We start from the raw sequence: 20,608 nt of genomic DNA, 5'->3' as shown, positions 1-20,608 counted from the left end.
TGTCTTCACAAGCAAATACTGAGGTGGAGATAAGTTGGGTTAATCGCGAAATATGGTAACAAAGATTACTCCAAATTCCTGTTCCGGAATGGATTGAAAACGATTGTCGAACAGCCGGCAAAATGGTTCGATCGAAAGAATCAATTCATTCGGTCAGAAACGCCTTCCGGAGATCTTCTTACGGCAATTTTCGCTCTCCCGCGAGGTAGCGGCTGCCTGACGACAGATCCATTCACCCTTCATGTGCTCTACTTAAAGTGGGAAAAAGTGCAGAGGCATCAACTGAAAAAAAAGGATTGAATTTGCCGACAGTAGATTTGTTAGTCAAGGTAGAGGAAAGGTAGGGCTGAACGATGTTCAAGCGGAAGCGAAGGCCAGAGGTCAGGGTGTCTTCGGACTCGACAGGTAAAAAAAAAGGAAGTGATTTTTTGGTAACAGAATCGAAGGTCCCGGATGACTCGCGTATCCAGAATTTGGAAGATACTGTTTCATCGGTACAAAAATCATCGTTCAAACACGATGCGAGGAAAAGAAAGTCACCTTCGAATGACAAGGATACTGCTGAAAACAAGTCGGTAAAAACGAAACGTAGTTTCACCTTAAAAATTGCTGGTAACCGAAAGAAAAGCAAGAAAGTAGAGACTTCCGTGCAAACCGACGAAATACTGCAGCAGACTAATGATAAAGAACTATCCAGTAATGGTCCGGTTAAGACATTGAATACGGAATGTAAGATCGACAGAATCGCAGATGCACCTGGAAGACCGCGGAATGATGAAAAGGACAGAGAATCGTTCACGTGCTGTAATGCAAATAGCATTCAGGAACCACTAACGAACGAAGTAACGACATGCAGTTCCGGAAATCATTATCTGGACGTGAAAGACGAAAATGCGTTCAACGGAATGTGTAGCAGGATTGAAGAGTATATTCCAGGTGCTGCAGATTATTCCTCGTTTTTACGAGACATGGACAGAGCGACCGGGTCATCCATTATTCAATCTGATGACAGTTATGAAAAATTACGATACACTTCACCGAGGATGACGAGATGCCACGAGGAATGTATTGAACTTGACGAAAGTTGGAGGACCTGGCCTCTTCACATTGGGAAAAAATCGAGTCCGGGTAGAAAGAGAAAGATGCGTGACATGGAGACGAGAAATTCGAACGATATAATAATCAACGGTAGCTTAGAGGGTGAAATGCTGAGAAATGAAGGCAGTTTTAGTAGCCATCTAGAATCTTCTACACAAAGATTGTCGAAGGTCAAACCAGAAGCTGAAGATACTTTTCCAAGCGGTTTCCACAATCATTCCACCCAAGGATTAAACGGAGAAACACTCGTATCCAGTACTGGAAAAACTCATTGGCAGAAATCAACCCCTATTCTCGACTATAGTTCGACAAAAATGATGTCGATGTATCGTAAGTCTGCAGCTGAAACGAAAACGAAAGCGGTAGCTGTGACATGCGGATGTGAAGCAGATATCAAGGTCGTTGAAAGGTCCTTGAAGGAGTTGGAATCCTCGATCGAATCGCATCTTAGCAAGGTATCACGGAACGAAGAAACGTTCATCGAACCTAGAAAGCGTCCAGCTAACGGAGAAGAACTTTTGAGGGACACGACCATCACGAACAGCGCGGACTCTCCAACGACATGCAGAGACCTTCTAAAGTTGCATTCTCTGTTGAGAAAATCCTCAATCATGAAGTTCCGGGAACATCGTTCAACGGAACGCCCGTCTCTTACCCGTCAGAATCTTCCCGAAGTAGAACTCAGAAGTAACTTCCAACCTCCAAGTTACGGATCGAGAAGATCCTGTCGTTGCGGAAACGGTTGTGGGACCAGCGACAATACCACTTGCTGTTGCAAGCGAATTTAGGGGATGAAGATTCCGATCTTTCCGACCATTAATTGACGCTGTAAATCTACATTGATTCCAATTAAAAATCGGCTGTCAACTGTCGGTTGAAGAAGTGTCATTCGCGATCTTTTCGGTTATCTTTACTTAAATTACGGGTTTCGGTATAATTTGATGAACTGAAATCCAAATTCCAAATTGTTATTTTGAATCATGGGAACGATATGATGAAACAAAATTGAACATTTTCCTATCAACACCGACTAAAACATGCCCCGAAACCAGCGTAACAAATATCAAAGAGAAACCGTGCCGTGAGTATCCCTATGCATGTTATATCGTACCTGCAACCTTTCTTCTGCTAGTATCATTGAGCTATCAAAATATGATGCCCGATATATTCTCCGTTATTCACATTTTGTAGGATTGATTTCTGATAAGAAGGATCCTCTGCAAGATTTTAAGGCACTACATTCTGAACCCTTAAAGTTGAAAGTCAACCAGAAAGTATAAGCTCGGTTCCGCCATATTCTCAAATATGAGCGTAAAAGAGCAAGATCTTAGCATAACTTTGACTATCATTGCCAAATATTTTCGCTCTTTTTCCCCGTTTCTCAGACTCAATGTACGACTCAACGATCAGTGTCACGCCCAAGAACTTTTACCGCACCGTCAGAGGTTGATTCGGCAAGGAAATCTGTACACACGGCAACACGAATCCAAGAAACCTCGACATTCGACTCCGACTACCAAACGAGTGGAGCACTATCACCCATGCCCTCGAAGTAGACATCTGCAACATCATCATCGACATCATCGGTGTGAGCATCTGCATCATCATCGTTCACACTTCCATGACGAACACTCGGAGCACCGTTTACCACGTTCTCGTGATGCTTGTCTTCAACACCCTCATCCACGTGACCAGGATGTAAAACACGTAGAAGACTCACCAAGAACAGACGTGACTGGAAATGGTCATTTGCACGAATGTCATTATCCTAGGTAATTATAATGGTCAAATGCGTATCATGGATTGGAATTAGAAATGCAGTAGGGTCCTTGATTGTTACTTGCTTAGTCGAGTTGTTGACGAAAAATTCATTTATTCCATTCAAGGCAACCGAACGTAGTACACGCATGTTACTTGTCACCGCCAGTTCGTCACCCTTGCCAAACGCCAGATAATCACAACGGTAAAGTTATAAATTATTGCACGATACCATATTGCAAATTGCGGAATCGCGATCAGTCACCTGGATAATCGATTATAATTATTCATATCTATGTAAGATCATGGTAAAAATAATTAGGGATATCGATAGGCAAACGTAATTGTGGTAGTAATTTTCTTAAGAACAAACAGCCTCTGATCACTGTTTACTGTTTACTGTGTGTGAGACTGTTTCATCAAAATTTTGGCCAATTTTCGAAACTGCTGCAATGAATTTATTGAGAGCTAGTATCGATGTAATTTTGCAAGAGAAATCATTTGCGCATACTATGGTCTAGATTTTTATTTTTTTTTGTTACATTTCTAAGCGTTCAAATAGTGGAAAAATCGTTCTGCTAATCAATTTCAAGGTGAAAAGTTTCCGACTTCATGTGCCGTTCATGATTTCGTATGAGAGAAACGGAAACCGATATTCATGTATTTCTCCATTATACTGTGTCATGAGATTATTTTTTATTTTTTATTTATATGGATAAAAAAAATGCAATCATAGTAAGAGCCGATGGTTCGAATTCGCGTAAAATTCGAGTTACAATCTAATTAACCTACAAAGCCACGAACCAACATGATTTATATATAGATTATTCGTATACTCAACCCAACGATACCATAAAATCACTTTCGTGGCATTAAATTATTCAGATCAAAGTCACGGCACCCCCGGAGATGGGAATTCACGAAACGCAAAATCCAATCTAAAACGATGTACAAATTGTTGCGGTCGACCCCAGGTCCACGATCCAAGAGACACGCAACGAGACAAATACTCTTCGAGATACGACTCATCCGAAGGTGATGACTGGTAGAAACTCTTTGAATCAATTGGGAGTAAATTCTGATCAACAGATCGAATTATATGATGAAATTTTGGTTTTCCAAGAAGTCTATTTTTGAAACGAGAAAGACAAAACAGAGCAAAATATCATTAGACAATGAACCAATGATTTCAGTAAACCTCTTAAGCGTTCACTCATCCTCCTCTTTGGAAGGAAAAAAAATTGAACTACTATTCAAATGTCATTTCGAGCGTTGCTTCCAAAAATACTAAGCGACGGTAAGTGCGGCTGCCTAACTTACCAACGCTATGAACTACGCGTTCATACAGCGTGGAAATCACCTATTTGATCAAAGCAACAACTTTTAATTGCAATCAGCCACGAACACACAAGTGTGTGTACCTACTCATTTAATTAATTCACCTACCGTAGTTTGGCTACAGATATTACACACCGCAGCTGCAGGCTCTGTGTATTTTTCAGACGCTAATTAATGGTTTTCTCTCGCTATGCACTCTCGAGGTGAACATTTTCCGCCATTTTTACTCTCATTTTCCGATCCTTTCACGGCCTCTTTTTCTCCCATACATACACCGGGGAGATTTTTTCACTTCTATTCAAAATGAAACAATTTCGCTGCTGCAATGCCACGTCAACAAGTGAGTTGCGGAATATAATTGACTCGTTATTGAGGCAGCAGAAAATACAATGCTGATCGATCCCTGCTAAAACTAGACACAAATGGTATAGGTAAGTTGATACATGAATTCACGCGTGCTATTTGCAAATAAATTACTGGCCGTTTTCACTCAGTATCCTACAGCCTTGGCCAAAGTGCATACCTACGAAGCCAATCGTAAACTTAACGTAGACAATCACTGTGACGTGATTTTTCTTTACCTTAATTGACATAATGTGCTTTGATAAAATGAGGATTCCACGACAAAGAAAAGCAATAAATGAATCCACGATTGATCGTATCGGAGATTGATTTACTTTATTCGATTCTTATTCATTCTGAGTTGCCTGATAAAAGCTTGCAGTTAATTACAGAATCTTAGATTTCTGTCCGATTTTCTTTGATTCAACTGTGGTAGGTGAAAAAAGGATTCTTGATCAAAAATGACTGCAAAAACAACGTTAGCGTGTTAATATGCACGCTTTACTGGTTTAATAAAATTCACCGGAAAAATTTTAACCTTTTTCTTACACAGCGTCAATTTCCCTGCAGCTGAGTAAAATCACACCGTAACAACGCTAAATTGTGAATACTGAGAAAAAAATAGCAAAGTCTTTAACTTGGCATGATACTATGTATGAGTGATGGATTGATTTCAAAGATCATCGTTCATTTTCGTGACGAACGGTTTGGCGTTAACTGCGAAAAATTCATCATTGCATGATTCAACCTGTGAACCACGACAGGTTATATTTCCGCGTGAATCAATTAAAATCATTTATACACAGTTGATAATTGATCGATTCATTACCCGCGATTTATTGTGCAATACTTCTTCGACGAAGGCTCTCATTATTTCATATCAATATCAAGCGGAGGGCGTTTGAAAGTGTGTGTTGCCGTTGTGAAGCGAGTCTAGCTGTATCTCATCGAGCTTCTTCAAACCGTTTTCCAATACGGTTAATTGTCAATTATACCACCGAGAGAACAAGAACAAAGAAAACTGGACGAGTCCGTCACAGTAAATGCGGCCAAAGTCTCCCTTCCCAATTACGTACACCCTGAAAGTTGATGTAAAAAAAAAAATAATAATAATAACAATAAATAAAACAACCGTACGCAATTTGACTTGTTGTCGATTTAGATCGCTGCGGTGAAAGCTTCTTCCCCGGAGAAAGCAGCTCTCTGTGGCTTCGGAAACTAGTCTCAGAGAAATTTTTAGTTCCGGTTACCGCTCAGTCTTCAACTATTTTCATTTTTTACCACAATCGAAAAATATAATTATCGGTAGAAAATGAAAATTAGTTTTCTAGCTGTTACCGGAAAGTCTGGTATCAATAAATTGCAACAATAAATTGATGTTAAAGCCTTGTTTAACTAAAAAAGTAGAGTAAACCTCACAAACTGATTTTGCGTTGCAATTAGCAAAAAAGGATCGACGATAGCGCAAAATGATTACGCGTACATCCCTTTTCGTAATTCCAACAATATTCGAACAGGTTTTTTCAACGATACCTGTTTTACGGAATTTTTCCAGTTACTGTAACAAATGAAATTGTTCTCAGTGTGGACTCCGCGATTAAAGGGTGGACATGGCCAAGACGACGCTTTCGAATCAGTCCCATCGTGTTCGGCCGAGGGTGCAGAGGACATGACACAGGGCCGACAGGATCGTCTTCTAGGAAAAACGGTTTCGGCCTATCGTTCCTGTCGACGTGATTCGTCGGAGGATCTCGAGACCGAGTTACCATCATCCTTCGAGGATGAAGACGAGATGAGGTTGAGGGGCGGGTGTGGTGGCGCAGGGGGAAGAGGTGGAAATTTGTCTTCTTGTCCCTGTGGGGGATGCGGTGGGGCTGCTTGCAACACCGGCACCACAGGCAACGTCGCCAAACCAAGTTTATCGGGATGCTGCGGTGGGAATCAATCGCGCGGTTTACCCTGCAGGTAGGGATTGATCTGATTAAATGCATCGAGATTGGTTTTCAGTTTTTTACTCACTTGTAAAAATAAGCGGTATCGATTGATATTCATAGTTTCTGAGAAAAACATAAGCTTTCAAACCCTGGCGTCATACATTTTCGGAAAATTCTCATTCCGTTGAGACCAGCAGAGAAAGTAAAAATGAATACAAAACGTGCTATGTTCTTGATATGTTTTCTGGCACTGAAGAGTTTGGTCCTAGTAATTTTTTTTCTCCCCTTAGTCAATCGATTTCTAATTTTTTTCAATACTTGAAATTCTCAGTTTCAACAGATTGAACACTTGAAATTTCAAACTCCAAGGAAAAACTGCATTGATCGATGCAATTATTCATTGTTGATGCACGTAAGCCGAGAGAAATTTTTTGTTACGGATACCATACGCGCGAGTCGGCCAATTCCCCGATAATTCTCAAATTGTTAATTAATGTTGTAAAACTGTTTACGCGTACTTTTCAATACCCGAAGTAAAACTTTCCATGCAGGTTTCACAAAAATCTAATTACACCACGAGAAAAGATATTTTGATCAAATTCCCACACTAGTGTGGAAATGTACCATTTTACGCACTTATTTGGGTACGGAAAATCAAATTTTGCGCACTCTGTTGGAAATATTATTATGCGCACCACATGTGGGAATCACCTATATATTGCAAATAGCTGGAGCCTGGTTAAACGGGCAGGGCAGTTTTCTTAGGGGCAAATTTGAACTATTACGTTTCTCTGTTCTCTGGAATATCCTGCTGCAGGTGCAAATGCAGAAGCTGCAGCAATCCTTCACCCTCCTGCGGATCCTGCGGAGGACAGAATTGTGGCCAGTGGAACAGTTGTTCGGGCAGTGGAGGAGGAAAATGCTGTTTTCCTCGAAACACGAGACGACACAATGGGCCAAGTTGTTGCGGCGGTAAAACCGGAGGCTGCGGAGGCTGTTACTGACAGATTCCACCTCCTGAAAAGATCAAACGTCTCATATATTTAGGCTGAAATCAACGCGCTGTGCTTCACCGTAAACTCTGTACGTACAAAATCTAACTCCGGTTCATCGGGGCAAAAATATACGAAAATATTATAAAAGTGATAATCAATGAATCAAAAAATTTTCATACAACACCTAATGTTTTTAGGAACAGAAAAATTATATCCCACGGATATTGGGATTTTTGGTAAAAGGTTCACTCGCATCAAACGGATACACGATTTGGTCTTGAAATTTTTTTTATTTTTGTTTCTCATTTGACAATTAGTAAAATCAACTTCAGTTTCTCCGTCAACTATAAATAGAAACGTCTGTTACAGAGACTGCAAAAATATGCTTATCACACCAAAAAAAATATTTAGATCACCGAATGAAATTTTATTTCAAAGTACATGAATGAATTTTCATGAAATATATACATATATATATATATATTTCTACAAAAGTAGAAGAAATATTTTTCCAAGTGTAGATACGTGAAAAAAATGATTCTTCAAAAGGTTCAGAAGAATCTATAGACGCAGTCAAATAAGATCAATTCTTGTCCAACAAACAAGGTTTGTTCTAGTAATTCCAATGAAAGACACATTGATTTGCTTAGCCTACAACTTAGACCTAATTCAATGCACACGCTCACGGCTCAAGTTAATGCCTCTAATTTAGCTGACATTTGCTAGATTTCTTTCGTTGGTCTAGCCCGGGGCTTCTGTCCGATCGCCGAAAAAAAAAAACAATACCAAAGATATGTAGGTAAGTGCATTTTGTGCGTACCTAAGCTCGTCCCAAGTTTCAGTCAATTAATTATTGTTATTCAATAATCGATTCTGCAAACTGCAATAATATTTCTCAGCCGGTCGAAGAAAATGTTGAATATAGCACGTGTGGTGATCAACTGACTGTCTTGAGCACAGTGAAATTTTTTTTTGTTGTTGTTTCCAAGCGATTGTATCGAATTTGAAATGGTTCGCGAATCAAGAATATCAGAGTTTAATCGTTTCGGATGTTCTAATAATGAAAACTCTTTTCACAACATTGATTATATCTTACCGTTAGCTTGTGTTATTTGAATTTGCACAAAATGATTTATTTTGCATATTATAATTGTTGTTTGATTCGTGTTCACCATAATTGGTACAAATAATACTGTTAGAGATTATTTAGATATTTGCTTTTCTCTTTTCCAAACTTTTGCCTCACTTTCAAAATTCTATTTTCAACAGAATGGTGGACGATTACATCCGCATTAGGTCCGTTTGCAGCCAATGAATTGAACGACGTACCGCGTGTAATTTTGAATACTCGGAATTGTTTCCAAGACACCTTAACTTGTGACAGTTGTCTGCACCTCATTCCGCGCACAATGCACGTAGCAACTTAGTGGAGATTCCCTCGGTGGAAAACAGTGCTATAGAACAGAACAGAACAGAACAGGCCAGAATAGAATAGAAGCTTTATTAAGTTCTGGGACGGGATGTCCCCTAAGAACAATAACGACGAGGTACCATATAATAGTTTACAGTTTAGCTCGTCGTTCAGCCGTGTGGAAAGAGACAAAACCTTACAAAGAGGGTGTGATGAAATATATTCATCACGTCACTGGGTTTGTCACGTGTACATCAACGGACAAGTAATTAACAAAACTTGAATGAAAATTCGGTGTTATTATAATGACGCGACGAAAGAGGGTGCAGAGGGGACGGAAAAAGGTAAACCAAAAGAAAAAAAAAGAGGAAAACAAGTGAGTGAATTAAACGAAAGGTGAATGAGGCGAGGCGGGGTGAAATAATTTAAACATAATTAACCACGCGGGATGTAAACTTATGATAAATAGAGTAAGAGAAGCGAGGTAATTTCCGTCCCCTGCAGTTTCGCTACATCTTCAATTCTCTCTCTCCCTCTCTCTCTCTCTGTGACCCTTTCTCTTTCTGCTACTCTTCATCTCCGTATATATCTGGATCCGTATTTCGAGCTGAGTCTACTTGGAGCAAAAGTTGTAGCCACTTCAGAACTCGGTACAGCGTAAACCCCTCAGTGCCGTTTTCGGCAGCCGCATAAAATACGGCAGTAAAAGAGTTCTAAGGGTATAAAAGGTGGCTGGCTAGCTACCAGCCAGTCAGGGCAGGTGGTTTCACTTTTATTGCACGGGCGTTTGTGGGCTGAGTGCCTCCACCTTCTGATCGTCCGTACCTCGGATTTCGGTATCCTCATCGCCGCCCCCTGCATCAAGTATTTTGTATTGCCCTGAATTGTATTCTGCGATCCGCTCGTTGTATTATAGATGAGATGAAACAAACACCTAGAATTCAATTACGCAGATCGAACGCGTTCAGGAAACACGCAGAGTCCGATTCGAGCATTCGGGACACACTGGAGAAATTTCAATGGCGTGTGATTGCTCTTTTTTTTTTTTATTTCGAAACAGAAGTTGCGTGGAACGAGTTGTTGACGGTTCAAGAAGAGAAACTTTTCATCCGTTCAACCTTGAAAGCGAGTTTGGTTATTGTTCAGAAAAAGTTACGAAATTTCGTCAAGAAAAAGAGATATGCATTGATTGGAATTCGTAAGTTTGTTCCTTGGTTTTTCGAGAAAGAAAAAAGAAAAAAATCACCATCAAAGTCTGAATCTACACGGAACATTTACTTCTATGGGACGTACCATGAACCTCCATGATGGATATGCAATGTCTCTATTGGACATCCATTTAAAACGAAATTAAGTACGACAGATATCTTTTAAAGATTCAAATATCCGCTTTTTGTACATCTCGAAGAACTCTACTAGATGGAGTGAAAAGTATTAAAAACCATGAAAAGTGAAATCGTTTGAAAATACTGTAATTTGTGTGGTATTTTGAGTGAAGAACATTCACTTTCTTACATCGAAGAATTATCTTTTATATTATTTCTTGTAACATTTTACAATACCAAATTCTTCTCATCGAAGTTACGAAAAAACATATCCGACCAATCGCGAAGGATCGATAAAAAAAACTTCTCGCAGTGTTACGAATGCTCTTTTTACAACTGTTGAAAATATTGGAAAATTTCTCTTAGAAACGGTTAGATTTGCTTGCTCTAACGAAATATTCTGAATTTTTTGTATTTTCCGGACACTGGTCAGAATTTGCGGAAAATTCTTTGTGACCTTCGATCAAATTGCACTTATAATTATAAATTTTTTTTCATCATATCACCGTTCTTTACAGAAAGGATATCAACCGTTTGTAGAATTTTCGGATAAAGGCGGTATTTTGTGAGGCAGCACAGAGCATTCGCTACTGCTTAAGCCAATCTATGGGATATAAGGGCGTTCGTCGACTTGTACCGCTTCCCGAACCATCCCCGAAATTGATCGAGCTCGTCACTACGCGACGGCTGAAGGTTCACGTCAGGACGTTTGATCCGCGAAACTGAAGGTTTAATTAAGGGCTATTTCTCCATCGAATACCGTGGCTGGAGGCGGGAGAAAACCCCTCGCTGCGTTGGTTCGAACCACTCGAGTGTAATTGATTTTCAGCTTCCAGCTTCCAGGAAGCTTTATTTATTTCTGTGTACCAACGAACAGCGAACTGTTGGCGAAACTTTCGTCCCGGCCCCGCGATCAACGCGTATTTCGGATCCGCAGGCAACACACATACACACACACACACACACACATCTTGTAATTGAACGAAATTTCGACGTTTCAAAACGCCCGGATAAAAGCTGAGAGGCTTATCTCCGCGGCGCCATTAAGTTATTAGCACCAAGATCCAATCAAACGTTTGAAAGGGAAGTTTTAGTTTGCTTAATCCACGAAATACCCAATCTGTAGAGACAATGCTGATCCCTGCCGGCAGACGCCCTTCCGAACAACAAACAATCAGACACCCAACTGATGGACGGACAAACAGAAGGACAGACAAAGAACAGCAGCCAACGAACGAACGACTCCACCCTTTGTGCCCGGTAATTGAACGCGGTGTTTTCTTACGAACGCGGACGTATTTGACGGAATTCCAATCCGTCTCAGGGAAATTTCAACGTGATCTTAAGTGTAACTTGCCCCATTGATCGGACGGAAGTCGCGCTTACACCTCGGACGATCTTTTATCAAGTTGAGTTGCAGAAGCAGGAAAAAAATTTGAATATCCCTTTCGAGCCGATCGTGAAAGACTCCAAAAACTCACCATGGTAACCAGGGAAAATGGTGACGGGACATGTTAACACCTTCAGTCACGCACTCCGGACTTCAACCCGAGTGAAGCACGTCTCTCCAATACCTACTATAGAACTCCACGAGGACTTAAGGTCCTGCCCATCAAGTTGTCACGTTTCAAGGTGCTCGTCGAGAGGATTTTAGTCAGCGGAGAAAGGCGTTCTTTGTTCTTAAGATATCAAGTACAACTGCTTGGATCAAAGCTTGAAGCACCAGCCTCTTGAATTTGATTTTTAACGCGGGCATTATCGTGCTGGGTTTGTAACCTTCACTTTCATCACAAAGAGTGAGATCGCCTTTCAAGAAATTCGCTTCGCTTGATTGAATAACATCTTTCCTCGGGTCCTGTTGCCTACATCAAAGCATACGAAACAATTATCCCCTGCGTGTATATTTTTCCCACGATCTCTGTACCCGCTTCAGGGCATTGCGTTGCCCTTGGTTTTCAGGAATTTTGCGAACACTTTAGGCCTCGGCCGAGGCCACCAAAGGTTCAGTTCGAGTCTGACGATACTTGGGATCAAAAAGCCAGGCGGTATGCTATTGATGTGGTCCACGCATGAAGAACACCAACTTTACCCCTCCCTGATAACTTGGCAAGCCAGTGGCTACAGCCTCACGAATTGTTTTAGTATGGTCCGGATTACTAGGTTACAAACGCGATCTTTCAAACCAATGAAACGGATACTGCAAGCTCGGTCTTTAAAAAATCAGGAATGTACGAAGTAAGAATATTTGAGTGAATTAAAGACTTACGGCGAAGAGATACTACGGGGATTCAAATTGAATCACAGCAGATTCAAGAGTAATAATTAGTCAAGGAAAGCGTGCGCCATAATCAGCGAGCGTAATCAAAAGTCTTTTACTCCGAGTCGACATTTTGAACTTTTGATTAAGATATCTCTGAATGGAGTTCCCTGACTTCGTTGAAACTTCCGAGAGCCACTAAATGTGTAATCCTTGGGTGGTCAAAACTGTCCCAGAAATGAAACACGAATGTATTTGTGTGATCACTCCCAATGTTCAACAGTGTTGAATGATAAAAATTTTCTTGAAAATTGTGTAGCGTGCGAAAATCTCGCAGGATTATTCTCGATTAGTAGAACTCCGTGAAAATTCCTTCTCTAAAAAAATAAAAAGACGGACGTGACCCCTGCTCGATCTTTTTTTAACTTACCGTAAGAATCTTACTATCAATCTTTACATTTTTCCTCTAGAAAATACGTACACGTGTTGGAAGGACCGGGTCTCTGATTTTTGTCTGTCAATTGAACACGAATGAAAGCAAGTCACGTCAACGAGAGTAAAGACCAGCCGTAGGTAAGGAGAAAGCGAGGACGTTGGTATGGGTATAAGATATGACAAAAAGTGGCAACCGGAGAGAAATTGAAATGCAGAATGGCAATACTTCAAATTCATTTGTGTGACAATCTCCGGTCTTCCAGTTCGACAGATCCTTGCTCGCGATGAAATCAGAAGTTGGCTGAATGTCTGGCTAAAGTCCTTCGGTCCTTCTTCTTCCGTCATTTCTCAACCCCGGGGTTCCCCTCCTTTTCCAGGTTCCCTGGAATCCACCTTCGAACAATTTGCTCGCGGAATTCATTCCGTGCAATAGAGGGGAAATGAAGCCCGAGCCTTTCCGTCTCTCGGAATGGTTCTTTCTTTCTTTCTTGTTTTATATTTCTCCCTCTTTTTGCCATCCTGCTTTTTTTTTATCCTTTTGTCCCACTTTTCACCAGATACCCAAAACAGAGAATCCTCCACAGCGTATCAGCGTCTTCTCTGACCTTGCAATTGAGAGACGTAACAGTTCCAGTTATGGCCAAAAAATAAATGAATCCAAACGTAACTGTACCAAAGCAGAGATATGGCCGACAACTTACGATGAGCACAAACCACAACGTGAGACAGGCAACCACAATGTGAGATAACTTCGAAGAAACTGGGCTACAAGGATTCAGTAGAAACAGGAATTACCTCACTTACCGCTACAGGTTCACCGCAAACCTCTGCATGTAATCCGTAATTAATTATTTCCAGTACTCCGGAAAGAACTTTTTCCCTTCTTTTTTTTTCTGTCCCCCCGCATTAATTCCCCGCTAAGAAGCTTGACCGAGTTCAAATCATTCCGTATTTCTTCTTACGTATTCGATAAAAAGAACCTCGTCTCGCTTTCCTCAGAAAATGAGTACCCATAGGCTCACGCTCTGATGTGGCAGCGTTTACACACGTATAGGTATGGGTATATATCCATAAAGGGTAGCTAGAGATCCTAGAATTCCCATTAAAGGATTCCAAAGGATGAAGTCGGTCGTGGAATGTCGGGAGGAGAGAGGATAATATTATCGTAGGTAGGGTGCATTTATCCATCTATCTCTCTCTCCCTCTCTCTCTTTCTCTCTCGCACACTCTATCTTCTCTCTTTCCGAAGACCGAATTCCCAATCTAAGATCTAGAATCTAGTGGGCTCGGATCCCAAGCCTGGAATCTAGAATAGTGTGAAATGTCTTTCAGAACCTTTCTTATCCGAGTTCTGCCACAGGCTCGTGATTAACGCTGTAAATGGCGGGGCTCTTCTCGTCCCCATCACTGAACCACGCTTCTCCATCGACCTCTTCAACTTTCGTCGAATTTGCTGACCCTGCGATTCGCTTTTGGAATAAAAATTTACCCGCGTAGCTATACTCGTCATTTTAACGCCAAACGGACATTGGAAGTAATCGGCACGTCGCAAGTTCTTGACTGTTTCTTCTTGTGCGTTTGTAATTTCACAAAAATAAACTTTTGTTTGAAAAATCTATTTTTTGGCATGTGTAATTCCAAAGGATCACGAAATGCAAAGCGTACTCCAAGCGAATAAAATTTATCGTTCAATTTATCAGTACTTTGCATAAGATACGCATTTCTGTATCGTATCAGCTATTAGCCATTCGTCACTTGATGATTTGAGTTACAGATCTCTTACAAGATAAGTTATCTGCACTTATCTCCCTCGCGGCTGATATAAATGTCGGTAATATCAAGATATTAGTCTCAGTATCCAAAACTGTAGGTGATCAGCTGTAATAAACGTAATGGGGTTAAAGGATCGTTTTGAAATTGTTTTAAACAGTCCCGTATATTATGCGGGACAAAGTATGACGGGAAAGCTAATTGTCGAACTGAAAAAACCAAAGAAGATAAAAGGTATCGTAAAATTGTAAAAATAAACAATTTCGAATTATCCACGTTCTGAATTACGCCGCGTGCAAAAGTATGTCGCAAACATCGTGTGAGCTCTCTTCGTTTTTTGTATTCCGTTTTCAGGACTGTATTTGAAATACTTCGGCAAAGGATATGTGCACTGGAACGAAGGGTGGGGTACAACGATGGTGTCGCACTCGAATCTAGAAATATACTTGATGCAATATCAACTAGTTTGCGGAAGTGAGTACCGTAAAAAAAAAAAAAGAAATATCATATCAGTAATCTGAAGATAATCAACTCCGCATCGAGACTCCTGATCTTGAGATACGAAAAAAAAAAATTCTTGGCCCGTGCAGATGAGACAGATGAGTACAAGCTAACGGAAGGTAGACATGTCTTTGAGTTCAACTGTCAACTGCCTCCAGATCTCCCCTCTAGCTTCGAGGGACACTTTGGACGCATCAGCTACTCTGTCAAAGCCATAATCGACCGCCCTTTGAAGAACGACTACGTCGCGAAACAGTCACTGACAATTGTGTCAATATTTGACCTGAATCGATGTTCCCTCGCAGCGGTAAGCACGGATAAAGGACTTACTGGAAAAGCTTTCGGTTACTATGTTGCTCCAATTCCAATTGATAATTTCTATTTTTTCTCTGTTCTTCGGTTGAATCAGATGCCAGTAGAAGAGCGGAGCAGCAAGACTTTTTGGGGACACTCGAAGCCTCTGAACATGTCGGTTAACATTCCCGTCCGTGGCTTCGTTCCTGGACAGGTAATACCAATGAAAGTATTACTGAGCAACGAATCCGAAGTCCTGGTGAAGAGTTTGGAGGCTACTTTGAAACAGGTGAGTTTACATTTTCTTTTTTATCATCTGACATGCTGGATTATTGCAACGCTTGATACATCAAAACAATCATTTGTCATTACTTAAGTCGAATAAAATCCCGCACTGATGTCAACATAAACCTTGCATAATCGTTAATCCTTTTCACTTAAGTGAAGAAATGATTTCTACATGTGTGAAATTGATGATGATACTGATCAAGAATAAATTCTGCAGTTGAGAAACATAACTGGAACGTCAAAAGATACGTGCAAAAAGAAACAGTATTTTATACGACATCTTCGAATGGAAATAATTTTTAGTTTTTGGTAACTAGAACCGAATAAAAGCATTGATGGTAGATAGTAATTTGGTATTCTCGTCTGCAAACCAACCAATAATACTTTCTAAAGATGAAATAGGGTCCCCTGAGCTTTAAGTAACTTTTGATACATTTTTTGAGATTTTGTAAAGTATACCTATAAGATTTGAAAAAATGTATATTCGAAAATACTTGGACGGAACATTTTCGTATAATATACATTATACATACATCCAGAGCAAACTAATTAACTTCTTCAATTTCACATGCATTTCAGTCATATGTGGGATATATTCCTGCTCTTGATATATTCGTTGTAATTGCAAGTTGTACATTGTTTGACAGTACAAAGTTTTCTTAACCAAATGTTCTTGACGGTCGCGTATTGAAATAATGAAACATAAGCTGACATTGTGATAATACGAAGAACTAATAAAACTACACCTACCTACCGTTATCACTTCACTATTCATAAAGATAAATTGTGAAATGCATAATAATAATCAGCACAAAGTGCCAACTTCAAGACAATTGGCGGGATGATAACAACTCTAATAATCAATAGATCAAAATCTTATCAACGCGGTAGTTAATGTAGGTAGGTGTGCCTATTAGACCTAATCAAACAAAATACTTTAGCATTAGCTTGATGTTCAAATGACACTTTTTTCTTTTTCAATGACAATTTATGATGCTGAATTGATTTTCATCGACATTCAATCTGACTTCTTTTTACCAAAACAATACGGATCGTATTAGATGCTTTGGACATTTTTGTAAATAATCTCTACTACCTGATAACCGACATTTGATGTAGCAAGTTGGCATTCAAGAAAAATTCGTTATCACTCAATAATGTTTACATCAATATTTACAATTGAAATATAAGCAATTCGTAAAAAAGTTAATGCGAGGGACTGTAATCTTAGAAGTTCTTTATCGGTTCTAATACCCACACGGAACACTCGCAACTATTAGAGGCCCATACGGGATCCACAGCTCCATAAATCATCCATATCCATAGTGGATCTCTAATAGACATCTATAAAAATCCACAATATCGACGGTCAGGTTAAAGCCGGTCATGTGTATCGATTGGTTGTCTATGAATATCCATACACGTAAGTAGAGGTACCATAGACAACCACCAGACGGCGAATGGTTGCCATCATCTCTCGACGCCAAGAAAAGCTCTAAATTGTACAAACCCCGAGCAATTCGAACAGTTCGTTTAGTCCGAATTTCATCCGGTATTGAAATATTCGGTCGTCCTTGAGTAGTCGTCTATTTTGCCAAGGACTTGGACTTTTTATCTGAGGCAAAACAAAATGTGGATGTGATAATTTCTAATTCATTTCATGGTACATAAAAAGGAGTCAATGTTTCCGAAATAACGTCGACTAAAAGTGTTAACTTCTTTTCCGCCAAATCCATGATGTCTCTGATGATGATCTATGTCGTGGATATCTATTAGAGTTCTGCTAGATGTACTACAAACGGGTATTTGGACCTTTAACAGAGGCCTATTGTACTTCCTTTCGTTTGAAATGGATATCCAGTAGAGATATTGCATATCCATCATGGATGTCCATGGCACACGTCCATTAAAGTTGAATGTACCGTGTGGATAGGCATTTCGTTTCCCGTAACTGGAGAGTGTTTAAGTATCGTATTTACAGAAGGTGGTCTTTCACGCGATCAGGAAATCAAGTCCCATGAAGGTGTTCGTCTTCAAAAATGAGTACCCAGTCGAAGATGGTATCGGCAACAAAGAGTTACACCTAAATTTTCAGGTACCAGCGTTGCCACCCTCTTTTCTCCAGTTCTGCAGCATAATCGATCTGAGGTACCAGCTAAACGTAAAAGCCAAGGTCAGCGGTTGTCACAGAAGTCTCAAACTTCCAATCGAAGTTATAATAGGAAATATTCCACTGATGGCCTACGAGATGCCGATCTCTGGTAACCAGACATTGTGCGATGTGCCTGGCCTCTCACCACCGTACAATCAATTATCGAATAGTCAACCGCCACCTTACACTGTCATTTTTCCTCCATCGGTAGAATACGGTGATTTGCGTGAGTGTAAAAGTCAAACCAGTCATGTTAGAAGATCCGCCTAACTTTCAACCGAATTCATCAATCGCTCGTCTTGTTTCAGCTCCGCCGTCCTACGAAGAAAGTACCAGATACGGAAGTCTCAATAGAGAAGGATCGCAAGAAGCTTCGAACGGCAATGCGGAGGCCAGGGAATTTTCACCGTTGTATCCTGTGTACAGATTCGAAACCGCAAGAGTGCAAACTGTGGGATAGTTATTTCTAAGCAATTAGTGTAATGTACGATAATTCAATGAAGACCCTCAAACAGAAGTTTGACAAGTCTAATTTGGACTAATAGACGGTTTTGGACACGTTCCACTTTTGAAACTCTTAGTCATGATCTCTAGACAGAGAGAATATCTACGTACTATCGAATGTCCAGGACAATCTTTCAATGAAGCCGTCTCTAAAAAATTGAGAACTCTCGATATTCGTCACTGGAATTTATCTACGAACCATCAAATAGTCAGATTAGCAGGAATGTTAATGATTTTTGGTCAAATATCACGAAGAATCGAGTTTTATCGGGAATAATGTACACTATAGATCGTAACGTCGTTTTTTTAATTTCTTTTGATCCAACATAACATAATTGTTTAGTTATCTTTACTTCCTCAATTTTAAATTTATTACACTCTCGCTGTTTAGATTCAGACGTGATGGATTTTAAATGATGTTTAAGTTTTCCGTCGGGCTGTTAATAAACTGCTTGAAACGGGAAGTTTTGACAGAAATTAATACACTTACTTGATCATCTTACACATGGGCCACATCAAATGGTAATCAACTTTGTTGAATTCCCTACTAATCGATTTTTAAAAAATATGAATCTGAAGTCAGAAAATCTAATATATTAAGAGTTTAATGACGATAAAAATACACAATTACCTACTAATATCTTTTTTTCCTATCAAATATCTTTTTCGGTCTGAATTGAAAATTTTTGGCGAATACGTGTTTATACCGTTAGACACGCGATATGATGTCTGAGATGTACAAGTACTGCTAAGAATATAGTGTACGCATAATGCGAATCGGATTTATTTCTTTCCTTAGTTAAGCATCCGGAAAATGAAAACCAATCTACTTGTTGTTTGGAAATTGTATTTCATCCGAAATTTTTATATTAACCGTTGAATAAATAATGAATATTTTCTTATTTCTTTGTGATTATGCGATATCAATCCTTTTTGTGGAATTGCTGCAAGTATCCGGATTTTTTTTTTAATTTTTGCTCACAGTTACAGTCTAGATGAACATTCCGTTACAGACAACATTAATACACAGTTAAAAATCATTAGGAAGGGAGAATAAGTTTCAAAACGATTTCTGAGCTCATCTGAGCATCATCTGAGTTTAGTGAAAAAAGTTTGACGAGTTACTCGAACTATACAACAGCAAATTTCAAGTTGGACTGATATTTCTCAAAATATTGCGTACGTGCTCTGATGCACTGGTTGGAAAAATACAGTTTTCGAGATTATTTAGTCTTTATATCCGAAAAGAACCTTGAGTGTGAAATTTCTCGGGTTGAAATAAGCCAGCGCGTTGATATCTGTCTCGATGAGAAGATGAGTTGTGAATCTGAAAAACTATCGAATAATGTTCTGTAGCAGATATTTTGTTGTTAATGAAACAAAATTTTGACGACGAGTGCTATCTCTGTAGCAAAATTTAATATAAAATCTGAGAGATTGGAGGGTAACTCGTTGATGCAGAAATTAAGAGCGAACATGACCCTTATAATGTTTGGGAAATGGAAAGTGCGTAAAAAAAAAAGAAAAAATGAAAAGCTGTGCGTAAACCTCTTGTAGTCACGTTCGAAAGGTAAACGCAATGAGCAAAGTACCTAACCGAAGCGAAAAAATACGAAAGCAATATTCGCGCATGAGGAAACGCGGTTGCTATACCTGTTGTGGTATAATAAGTTTGGGCAACGTGTATTTACACGTTGGTAAAATTAAAATTCCTCAAGTGTAGAAAAGCAGTCTGCAACGGCAACCCGAAGGAGAGCTCTGTTTAATTAATGACCAGACTAATTAAAAGCCAGAAGAAAAATATTCCCACTTGCCTGAGCTACCCCAGCACACCATTCGCCTTTCCCCGCGCAAAATGGAGACTAAGAAGGCTCTTTAAAACACTCCGCATTAATTCATAACTTTTTTTTATATTGTTAACGACACACGCACGACTGCAAGAGACATCGATACCGACGTGTTGCGCATGCTACTTTTCCTGGCTGAGTGCGCAAAATCCAATTTTGCGCACCCGAATCAGTGCGCAAAATGGTACGCTTCCGCACTAGTGCGAAAAATCGAATTTCACGCACGTGGTTAGGAACAATGGTACGCGCAACGCATGCGCAAATCCGTGTTTTGCGCACTACTTATGGGATCTACTTCTGGATGACCTTGAAGCTTTTCTTGGCTATCTGTTGGGTTAAAAACAGCCATTTTTAACCGG

General features: G+C 39.8%; 1 protein-coding gene across 2 annotated transcripts; it reads left to right on the top strand.

The window, feature by feature from the left end:
- The first annotated feature begins 14,759 nt into the window (after window positions 1-14,759).
- LOC124182868 (arrestin domain-containing protein 17-like) lies at window positions 14,760-19,271 on the top strand. Of its 2 annotated transcripts, none has more exons than XM_046570635.1 (6): window positions 14,760-14,897; window positions 15,018-15,137; window positions 15,323-15,471; window positions 15,574-15,747; window positions 17,728-18,124; window positions 18,207-19,271. In XM_046570635.1, the coding sequence occupies exons 1-6, from the start codon at window positions 14,786-14,788 to the stop codon at window positions 18,356-18,358; spliced, it is 1,104 nt and encodes a 367-aa protein (XP_046426591.1). In that variant the 5' UTR covers window positions 14,760-14,785; the 3' UTR covers window positions 18,359-19,271. The 2 variants fall into 2 exon arrangements, with proteins under 2 accessions (XP_046426591.1, XP_046426590.1); XM_046570634.1 differs by having other exon boundaries at window positions 15,254-15,471.
- Window positions 19,272-20,608: the final 1,337 nt, after the last annotated feature.

This window comes from Neodiprion fabricii, chromosome 5, assembly GCF_021155785.1.
Source record: "Neodiprion fabricii isolate iyNeoFabr1 chromosome 5, iyNeoFabr1.1, whole genome shotgun sequence".
In the NCBI taxonomy this organism is placed as follows: domain Eukaryota; kingdom Metazoa; phylum Arthropoda; class Insecta; order Hymenoptera; family Diprionidae; genus Neodiprion; species Neodiprion fabricii.
This window is presented reverse-complemented; position numbering and strand designations above follow the sequence as displayed.

What these genes read in the sequence shown, in the direction of transcription:
- LOC124182868 (XM_046570634.1), top strand. Translation starts at nt 14,786, where the DNA reads ATGGGGTTAAAGGATCGTTTTGAAATTGTTTTAAACAGTCCCGTATAT. An exon ending in ATCGATGTTCCCTCGCAGCG is followed by an intron (nt 15,472 to 15,573) that starts GTAAGCACGGAT and finishes CGGTTGAATCAG; the next exon opens with ATGCCAGTAGAAGAGCGGAG. An exon ending in TGGAGGCTACTTTGAAACAG is followed by an intron (nt 15,748 to 17,727) that starts GTGAGTTTACAT and finishes TCGTATTTACAG; the next exon opens with AAGGTGGTCTTTCACGCGAT.